General features: G+C 43.2%; 1 protein-coding gene across 1 annotated transcript; it reads right to left on the bottom strand.

Moving 5' to 3' along the window:
• Nucleotides 1-996: 996 nt before the first annotated feature.
• Nucleotides 997-9,949, bottom strand: tekt3 (tektin 3; the record flags this gene model as incomplete). Its single annotated transcript, XM_084078642.1, has 7 exons — nt 997-1,213; nt 2,496-2,650; nt 3,686-3,908; nt 4,625-4,768; nt 4,937-5,007; nt 5,305-5,388; nt 9,377-9,949. 7 exons carry the CDS (start codon nt 9,947-9,949, stop codon nt 997-999), a joined length of 1,467 nt encoding a protein of 488 aa, XP_083934768.1.
• Nucleotides 9,950-10,966: the final 1,017 nt, after the last annotated feature.

The raw sequence follows: 10,966 nt of genomic DNA on the forward strand, positions 1-10,966 counted from the left end.
ATGTAATGTTCGTCATTACCCTCCAAAGTATAGAATTCATACAGGTTCTGAAAAAAAGTCACATTTACAACAAGCACCTTTCAAGCACCTTCAATGTGCAGTGATTTTTGTTTTCCACAATTTTAATTAAGCACCATCCATTTCAAAAGCCACATTCTTCTTGTACGTTACTACACTTTGTGTGAGGGAATACCAAAACGCCCCGGGGCAAATCCGGCGGTATTCACGAGGTATTCCTAAATGTAACCTCAGTAGGCCTAAACTATGCCTAAACCTAACCTTATTCCTAAACGTAACCTCATTAAAACGGTGGCAAAACCTATGGCTAACCCCAAACTTATTTCTAACCTTATCCTCAGTTAAACAAATACAAGAATACAAGAACCGCTGGTCCACGAAAAAGAAATGGGGGTGAGCGTGTTTTGGGGCGAGTCTTCCGGTTTCCTGTGTGAGGATGTACTAGATGGATATTGAAAGATAAATGCATAGCACGTAATATCAGAATTGTTACCTACACCAATTAAACAATTTTCAAGCATTTTCATCTTGGAAATAACATTAAAATTCAAGTATATTCAAAGATTTCAAGCACCTGTGTGAACCCTATTCCGAAACGTTCAGAACTTATTCCATAATTAATTCACGTTTGTCCACCCACACATTAAAAAATCCTCAGTGTTAATTTGACCACTGTCAACCTGGCGTCCATATTTTTGGCATGCATGTTATTAAATACATGCCACCTTTTCAAAACAACGAAACTAGTCCATCTACAAGCTAACAACGCATGCAAGCCGTTGTGATCTAGATCAGCTATTTTTTCTCTGTGACACAAAATAGGGCTTAAGTGGTAACTTAAGATCTAAGGGATCTTACGAGGTACACTGAGGACTTTAGTGTCCATTTGGGTTCATTTGGGTCCATTTTTAAGAGTCTAAATTAACACTGAGGATTCTATTGGTGCATGGTTTGCATAATGCAGGGGTCACTTGGTCTTTAGGTGAAGCCCACCAGGCGTGGCGTGCTGGGGAAGCTCTTCCTCATGCTCATGCACTTCTCCTGGTCCAGGAAGAGTGAGTTGGCCTTGACGGACAGGTCGTGCTCCAGGGTGATCTTGGTCTTCACCAGGACCTGCAGGGCGTTCTCCGCCTCCATCAGCCGGTCCCGCAGTCTGTGGATGGTGTCCTCGATCTCACGCACCTCACCCACCAGTCTGAACGTGCATGGGGACAGAGAGGGTAGAGGTTGTGAGGGCCTTGTTTTTATCTAAGATTTCATCTGGAAGATTTCCAGCAAGACTTTCAGTGACACTAGAAAGATCAGGAATGTCTAGGTTCAGGAGAAACTATGGAATCTTGTGTCGATAATTTGAAGCCATGTGCCAGGCCCGGAGTGCCCGGAGTGCCTAGTGCCTAGAGCAGGGGTGGGCAACTTTGATGATGGAGAGGGCCACTATATTTCCACACTCACTCCAGAGGGCCACATTGCATGTACTGTCTCTCTGTATTTTAACTTTTTTCGCCATTCTATGTCACACAAAAGTAGCAAAAATAGCCGATCTACAAGCTCAAAATGCGTCATGGTGCAACGCGTTTTGAGCTTGTAGATCTACTTTTTTTGCTATCTTTGAATTAGAATCCAGATTTTCTTTTGTGCTATTTTTGAATTGGAATCCTGAAAAGTAACATCTTTATTTAATTTCAAATGCATTTAGTTATACCTATGTTAACTTTATGAACTTAAATACAAATACATTGGACATAAAAAAAGACAATAGATTAGATAGATAGAATATTTTAATACTAGTCATTAAGCTACTAATATAGAATGAATTTATTAAAGCGGGTCTTGTTTGCATGTTTGGAATTCAATAATCAATAATATATCAGTAATCCGATATTAACCCGCGGGCCGCATTAAGTGAAGATGGGGGCCGCATGTGGCCCCCGGGCTGCCAGTAGCCCATGCATAATTGTATGGCCTAGAGCCTCCTAGTGTCGCCAACACCAGCTGGTAGCATCTCACCTAACCTGGCCTGGCATCGGCTGGACTGATGCCGTGGATTCACTCACAAGCTGCCACGTGTGAGTGGATCCGCGTTGTCAGTCTGGCTAGTGCCAGGCTAACTAACCCCCAATTAGCACTCTCTCTAACTACCCCCAAGAGACAGTGGGGGCAGTAGCATGCCACTTGGACACAGCCCGGGGTCTGATCAGCCTCGGTCGGGTCGCCTGGAGGAGGGTGTCTGTTGCAAGACCCCAAACACCCAGTGACTCCAGGAAACAACACTTACGATGTGCCCAAGGTTGTGCATCAGTTGATGTTTTATTAACTACCATCCCTATTCTGGGGGTCTTGAATGGGTTCCGGAAGGTCCCCAGCTGATGATAGTTATAGGAACCTAATGGACCCTTACGGGTCTCTAACCCAGAGAGTGTACTAATGGAACAACAACAAATAAAGTATTCTTTTAAATGCAAGAACAGCAGACACACCTGTGGTGTGGGTTGTCCCTGCAGAGCTCCACGTTGGGCCTGCGGGTCCTCTCCTCCAGCCTGGTCTGGGCCACCTTCAGCGGACACTCCTTGTCACGCAGGGCCTTGTTCAGAGACTCTATCAGCATCTCTGTCTGGAAGATCTCCTGCAGGGTCTGGATGAGAGGAAGGAAGCAGTATGGGTCAGATGTCTGTCAGATGTCTGTCAGATGTCAGTCATTGACTGACATCTGACCCATACTGTTGTTGTTGTTGTTGTTGTTGTTGTTGTTGTTGTTGTGAATCATCATTCATGATGCTGACTGCAGTTCAGCTGTGGTATCAGCTGCAGAATCAGATGATGTTCATATGTTTGGAAAGATGTATTTCTTTCCGTAGCTTTGCCATATGGGAATGTTAGGTGAGGATTCTTTCCTCTTAGTTGTTAAGTTCCGTATTAACCACATATCTTATCTTCTACATGAATCAAAAACTCTATGGGGTCTTGGGGTTGGGGGGCATTACAATTTTGTATATCTGCCGGTACTGCCACCTCAGTTATGCTTTTGGCACACAACCTGCACACTCACACTGTAACACAATGTCCTCCTCTTTCCAAACACATTGGATGTAATGCAATTCCAGAGAACGACCAGCGCTCCTTTAGAACTCCTTAGTGACTGAGGCTTATTATTAAAGATGGTGTGTCTCACATCACAACTGTCACTGCTGATAAGTCCGTCCAGCAACAGCTGATGTAGATTCAGCCTGTGGCCGCATGCACACAATTTAACCCCTCATAACAATGGGATCCAGTGTACAACAGATAGAGCAAACAATAAAGGAGCTATTTTGGGTCCACTGCTTAAGAGATTATTTTTGGGAGTGTCCCAACAGTTAACAGTGTTTCTGGGTTAGTGTGCATGACTCGATCTGTAACGCAATTAGGGCGGAGGGTGCTAATTATAGCACTGGTATGTTTGGGGTGGGTGGGCAGTGTTGTTGGGGGTGGGGTGGGTATAAAGTAGCAAGGAACAATTCCCGAAACTCTCACATGATCTCCCATTAAACAGAAAATCTACTTAGCCACTGGCAGAGGTTCAGTGAAGGTTTCCACCAGATGACCACCAAAAACAACAACAAGGCCAAAGATATGAATGAGGCCATGATGAGCTTCTGGCTAAAAAGCTCAAAAAAGGACAGTCAGTCACCTTGGCCAGGTGGGTCTGCAGGCTGTTCTTGGCATCGGCGGTCTCCGATATGCGGTTGGTGAAGGACACGTTGACGTTGTTGAACTGGTTCCACATCTCGTTGGACGTGGCGTTCAGGAGGATCTCGATCTCGTCCCGCAGCTTGTGGGAGGCCGACCGCTCGCTCTGCGACAGCAGGATGTTATCATCCGTGAACTTGGACCAGGAGTCTGGCAGAGACAGCCTGACAGAGAGAGAGAGAGAGAGAGAGACAGACAGAGAGAGAGAGAGAGAGACAGACAGACAGACAGACGGACAGACGGACAGACGGACAGACAGAAACAGAGAGAGACAGCCGGAGAGAGGGATGGAGAGAGAGACAGACAGACAGACAGACAGACAGAGACTGATTTATATGTGGTTGCACACCGTGTCTTGCACCACTGCAATGCCTTATGAGCTTGAAGATATGCTATTACATAAGTAAAAAATGGTTTGCTTCACCACATTTCCAATGCTTTTTTGCTATAGGATTTTCAATCTATTACACCGTTAATATCTCAGTCATAAATTATGAAGATATTATGAACATTAATTTATATTAGTTGAGCGTGTGAGCACGTGTGAATATCATAAGCCTTTATGTGCCACACTATTTTCGTAAAACTCAATGCAAACATATTGGCAATCTTCAGTAGGAACTCATGGCGGAGATCACTTCTGAGTTGTCCTACACAAAAAGACATCATCCTGAAGTTGCATCCCTAGTCTGTCATAGGTGAAAATAGGCAAATTCTCAGTAAGCAGTAAGCACACAATGTGTTGAAATGTATGGTGAGCTTTTAGATCTGGTATTTTAGGCAAAGCAATGTAGAGCTGAAAAAAGATTGGGCCTAGTATAGACTCGTGGGGGCTTTGAGTGAAGCATATGGGGTTTAAGAGGTTGAGCGGCAAACTTACGAGGGGTCTAGTCTGTCGATGCCTCTGTAGTAGCTAATCCCGTCTGAAGAGTTCCTCAGATGATGACACCTGTTGTCGATCCTGTGAGCCGACACTTTGTCACTCAGGTCTCTCTCCAGCTCGTGCTGCGCCGCTCGGTTTGACCTGAGTTAACCCACACAGCGGTCATGATCAATGTTGGTGCAAAAATACATTTGTAAAAATATTTACCATTCAACTCCACTGCACTCCACTAGACTTTGGAATGGGCTCAGGGGCATAAAAAGGTACCTGTTGTACCTGTTATTACAATAATATTGTAGATATACTCACGCCAGCTGAGCAATAGCTCTGTCTAGATGACGTCTCATCCTCTCCTGGCAGGACTTGATGACTTCCACTTCCTACCTCCAGCACAGGGGGGGGGGGGAACAGGGCATAAAGTGTTATCTAAAGATGAGCTCACCATCACCTAGTGTATTACACCAGTGGTTCTCAAAGTCCCCCAGGGGTCCTTGAGGTGTTTCTAATCTACAGGGTCCCCCAGCTAAATAATAGGTAATAGGCTTGTAACTCCAAGAGTGTACAAGTGGAACCGAATGGACCCATATTGTGTGGCCCTTATAACGCATACCAAACTGGCGGCCCTTGAAATAAACAAGTTTGAGAATCAATGCATTGCACCAATGCTTCGGCATTACCCTGATGAGGTCTTTCTCCACGCCATCGTGCACCAGATCGATGAACATCCGCCTCTCTCTGTGGTAGAGACACTCTTGGGCCACCTGTTGACAAAGAAATTGTGGCAAAATATATCTTGAGACAAGCTGTGTGTGTCCACAGAATTCCAGGTAACCCCATCAGAGCTCCTTCAACCACTTATACCCCCAGCATCCGTATTGTGGGGAAAACTTTTGCTGAAAATAGCCGATCGACAAGCTCACAAGTCTAAGAGGTTAAAAAATCACCTAAAACCCAAATTTAACGTTGCTATTACGTTATATTGGCTTAGTCCACTCTTACATGTTTTGCTGTGTTTTGAACATAGACTGTAAATATTGGTCGCAGTGAACCATGACGTTATACCCATTGGTTTGAGTTTTGAAGCCTTGAGTTTGGCATTTTTTGACCGTCACCATCTTGGAATTTGACTATCACCATCATGGATATTATTAGCAGCCAGACATATTCATATTTGTACGAGAAGGTGGATATACGCATTACTATGCCTCATATCCTCAACGCCGTGGTTGTAACTTGTCAATCACAACATCATGCTGTATTAAAGATTTAAAACTAGAAATGAAGAACCCATTAGAAATTATTTTCGGAAGAAATATATCAAGTGTGAAGTGGGGGAATTTTCTCATCAGATGTCTGTTTATACAATCAGACTTCTTTTTGCAACCGGTCGAGTCGCCCCCTGCTGGCCTATTAGGAGAGCATGCAGGTCTAAGTCACTTCTACACAGGCTTCATATGTCAGAGCGGGAGCTACCCGCTTGAGTTTGAACTGTTGCTCATGCTTGCCCTAGTTGGCGTGACTCTTCACTTCTATTCTGTTTCAGTTCACTTTTGATATCCCTGAGAACACCTCCCGCCACCTGATCCTAGTCTATAGTGTTGTCCATGTCAGTGGTGGAAAAAGTACTCCAATTGTTTTGTTATGAAAAGTATCAATACTGCAATGTAGAAATACTTTGTTAAGTAAAAGTCCGGAATTCAAAATTTACTGTAAAAGTACAAAAGTATTGGTATCAAAATGTACTTGTATAATGTATAACAATCTTTTGAAAATGGCCAAAATGTATATACTGTACGGCTGAAGTGGTTTTGTTGTAATAATCTATATCTACAAAGTAAGTAAGTACAGTTTTCAAATAAGTGTAGTGGTGTAAAAGTATAATATTTGCCTCTGAGATGTAGTTGAGTTGAAGAAAAAGTACTGAAAACTGGAAATACTCCAGTAAAGTAAAAAAAAAAAAAACACAAAATTGTACAGCACTTGAGTAAATGTACTTAGTTACTTTACACCACTGCAAATACCTCCAGGCATTTGGCATGGCCAGGCCACATGACTTGGCTTCTGACAGTCTGTGATACCTCTGCCCTGCCCTGTCCAGGTTGACTTTCACCGTGATGCTCATCGTATCACATCATGTATACTTATAAATAATTGTACTTAAGTACAGTACTTGAGTAAATGTATTTGGTTACTTTACGCCACTGCATGTCACGAGATCTGCAAACAGATCCAGCTGACTCTACCTCTTTTGCTGCAAAGCACTCTGGGAGAGAGGGAGCAAGTGACCAGTCAGTATGCTAGTGCTTTCCAGGGTCTCCGGAGGCCAGTGGGCCCTGACCTCTGACCTCAGTGACCTCTTGGTCGTGAACACATTTTGTCTGGGTCTTTTCTTAGAGTTAATAGACCAATAAAATAGACACATGTCTGAACGAACTGCTGAAAAGGCGCGAACAGGCGCTGAGCCCTGTCACCATGTTGGTCTTGGGCGACACAGGCCGTAACATTGGCACTGTCACCGTATATGTCTGTGATTACTCCTTTTCCACACAATTAATAGCCTACATACTTGATGTCTCCCACTAAGTGATGTCTCTTACGTGCACAAGAGATTATTGACATTTTGTCAGTTTACATTTTCCCATTTCTTATGATTATCTTTTGAATTGCAATGTGTGTAAGTTATTACATGAAACAATTTCCTCCTCTCTTTTATGTCTGTAAACTTGACAATAAAATGGAAGTAAAAATGTAAGTTTAGTTTACTGCTGCACTATTTTACAATTCATATTTTAACGATTTAAAAAAAAAAAAAAAATGTAATGCCTTTATTTGACAGGACAGTAGGCTGACAGGAAATGGGGAGAGAGATGGGGGGGAGACACACAGCAAAGGTCGTCGAGATAGGGAGTCGAACCCGCGACATGCTGTCAAGCTGGATTACCAGCGTATGTGGTATGCGCCTGGACCACTAGGCATTCATATTCATATTTTACATGATCTTGGTCTTACTGGACCATATACTGGTGTTGTTGCATGTTCTACCTCACATATACTTTACATTACTGCTAATCATTTTCCAAAGTTTAGTTTCGATTTTGGAATAATGACTCAATTTCCCGATTGGGTCATTATTCCATTTCCCGACTCAAAAACTTGTGCATTAGAAAATGACGTTTTACGGGTTGTTTTACGCTTTTAAAGCACGGAAAACAGTAGCCTTTTCTGTGTCCAATCATGCATCCTCCTCAACAACATGTTATGTCCCCAGCATCTCCCTGGGGACAGTCTGGACTACAATGCTGGTGCTTTCTGTGGAAGGCTGTCTGGTAACCTGAGTAGGGCATAACGTCACCTAATTAAGAGGATGGGTGAATGAAGGCCGCTTCGTCTTTTAAGAGCTGCGAAGGACCGTTTAGTGTCGGCAATAGTGTTCAATAATGTACCATGTAGGTCAGCATCACACAGTACACCAGGTGATTTCAGTGCAGAGACCTTCAACTATAGAGAGGGTGTGACCTCATTTCACATAATGTCTTAGTGAAATCAATAGTCTGGCTGCAAGGAAAGAAAACCTGAATACCCTAAATTCTTTAGCCCATTCCTTTTATTTATTAATTTTTGTTGTGGATCTGTGGTTCACTGTCCATGGTCCTGAATTCTGTTTGGGTTTGTGGCCCCGTGAATGTGATTGGTCAGACTTGATTGCACATTATTGCTTGGTAGGCCGTGGCTCATGAACTGATTAAATGACTGTTCTATCCTGCTCTGTGAATTATTAATCATCCGAATAATACCAACATCAGAAATTAATTATAAGGGTGTCACTGGATAGTATAATTATGTGTGCTGACACGTCTGTAGTCTACGCGCCTTTTAATGTATCATTGTCATCCCCTGTCAGTAGTGGAACAAGTACTCAAATGTTTTACCTAAGTAAAAGTATCAATACTGCAATGTAGAAGTACTCTGTTACAAGTAAAAGTCTGGAATAAAACATTACTTGAGTCAAAGTACAAAAGTATTGGTAACAAAATGAACTTAAAGTACCAAAAGTAAAAGTCACAACACGTTGTGATGTGACGCATTGTGAGCTTGTAGATTGGTTATGTTCAAATAGTCCAGGTATAAAACAGGGCTAAAGTGGTTAATGTATGTTTTGAAACTTAATTTATATCTGCAAAGTAACTAGTAACTAAAGTTTTCAAATAATTAGTGGAGTAAAAGTACAATATTTGCCTCTGAGATGTAGTGGAGTAGAAGTAAAAGTATAGACAATTTGAAATACTCCAGTAAAGTAAAAGTACCTCGAAATTGTACTTAAGCACAGCACTTGAGTAAATGCACTTAGTTACTTTACACCACTGTCCCCAGCTTAGTTCACATTTGCTGAAAGACTCGCTAGTTTAAAGTCTTCTTTCAATCACCATGATATGCGTTTTGGTAAATTATGGTCCCATTTATTTTAAAATTGATGATAAAGTAGGGTATGCTCTAGGAGGGGCGGGATGATTTGATTGACAAGCTACACAACCAATAGCATCCATTCCCCGCCCCCGCTCTTGATTGACAAGCTACCCAACCAATAGCATTCATTTCCGGTGTCATAGGACATGACGCGATATGACGCGATATAGAAAGATGGCGGATTTGAAATTGCTGAACAATAGGCTTCATTTACGTCTGTAGAACCCAATGGTGTCACTTTGTCAATTATTAGTACTGTCTATTCCCACACCCCCAGTGCTCTACCTGCAAGGGTCCCTCGGTCTCGGCCAGGGCCCTCTCCAGCCTCCTCTTGACCTCGGAGAGCGCCGCTATCTCGGTCACCATGTTGTCGATCTCGTGATGGAGCTCGGACCTCCAGAAGGTGATGTCGGTGAGGCGCTCCCCGATGTTCTTGCTGGTGTTCTCCTGGCTGCGGCGGGTCAGCTGCTCCTTGTCCTGCATGAGCCGGATGGTGTCCCGCCTCAGCCGCTCGGCGCTGTTCCGCGACGACTCCGACTCGCGGTAGTTGCTGTTGTTGGACTTGAACCAGTCGTCCGGCGTGTAGCGGGTGTTCAGCGCGGTCCGGTTGGACGGGTAGAACATGGTCTTGGCGCGGGCCATCTCCATGTTTTCCCTCGGCGCGGCGGCGATGGAAGGGACGGCGCTGCTGGCCCTGAAGTATCCGTTGGTGGTCCGCCATTGGCTGGCACCGGCGTTCATGGCCAAGGGAGGCTGGGTGCTGCGGTAGCTGGACGCCATGGTAGAGATGGCAGGGAGGAAGTGGCTGGTTCTGGGACGGGCGTAGGTGGCCGTCATAGTGGACCCCATCAGCTCCATTTTAGACTCCACTCAATGTATTACCTGCCCCTCTAAATATGATAAAACAAGATTATTTCACTCAGCAGTTGTGCTGTAATGTCTTACATTCCTGGGTTCTCAATCTCAACTATACAATTTCTAATTTAGTTAAAATGTCAACCCCCCGACATTGTCCATTTTTGCACTTGTGCTAAATGATAATTGTTGAGAAAAACTTTCGAACACCTAGAATAAAAGCTGAAGAGTATGCAAACCAGTGATCATCAATAATAAAATAATACTCTCGCACACTGCCGAACTGCACGGTACAGGAGTAGATTCATTGAAGGAGAAGCAACGTTTCGATCACTGATGACCTTCTTCATGCCTGAAGAAGGTCATCAGTGACCAAAACGTTGCTTCTTAAATAAATTAGCACATTATCAAGGTCTATTGTTAGCAGATTTGGTTTGCAACAAAAACAGCAGTCTTTCTCGACCCAGTTTTGTTAATGTCATTAACACATTTGAAGTTAAAAAATACTGTTGCACAAGGTTCATCAACACAGCAAATTTGTAATGCACAGATGTTGTGCTTAGGAGACAAACTTATTAGACATTTTTCATATTAAGTCTGTAGCTTTAAGGAAGAGAAGAGATACAGACGTAGATACTTTCAAGAATACGGTAACAGCGTTCATAAAACAACTAAACTCTCTTTGTGCAGAACGCACAAAGGCCTAAGTTATCAGAATGTTAAGGTTTAAGTTTATTCTTTATTTTACAGGCTGAGAGACATTAGCTGAGCTTTTTCTATAATCTGTCTGAAATAAGATCATTAACTACCTTGCTGCATCTATCCTAGTTTATTCACTTCAATGTAGTAATGCTACAAATAATCATTCTCCAAACAGCCATTAAAAAGTGGTATTACTCACTAAAAACGTTTTCCACTTCTTCCAGTGTCCGAGCTGTAATCAGGCTGTCCTCTCGGCAGGCGCCCACGTAGAAATGAACTTAAGAATGCACCAAAGATAAACTAACATGCATTATTGAT

The sequence above is a fragment of the Gymnoscopelus microlampas genome (genome assembly GCF_963454915.1).
Source record: "Gymnoscopelus microlampas genome assembly, chromosome: 14".
NCBI lineage: Eukaryota > Metazoa > Chordata > Actinopteri > Myctophiformes > Myctophidae > Gymnoscopelus > Gymnoscopelus microlampas.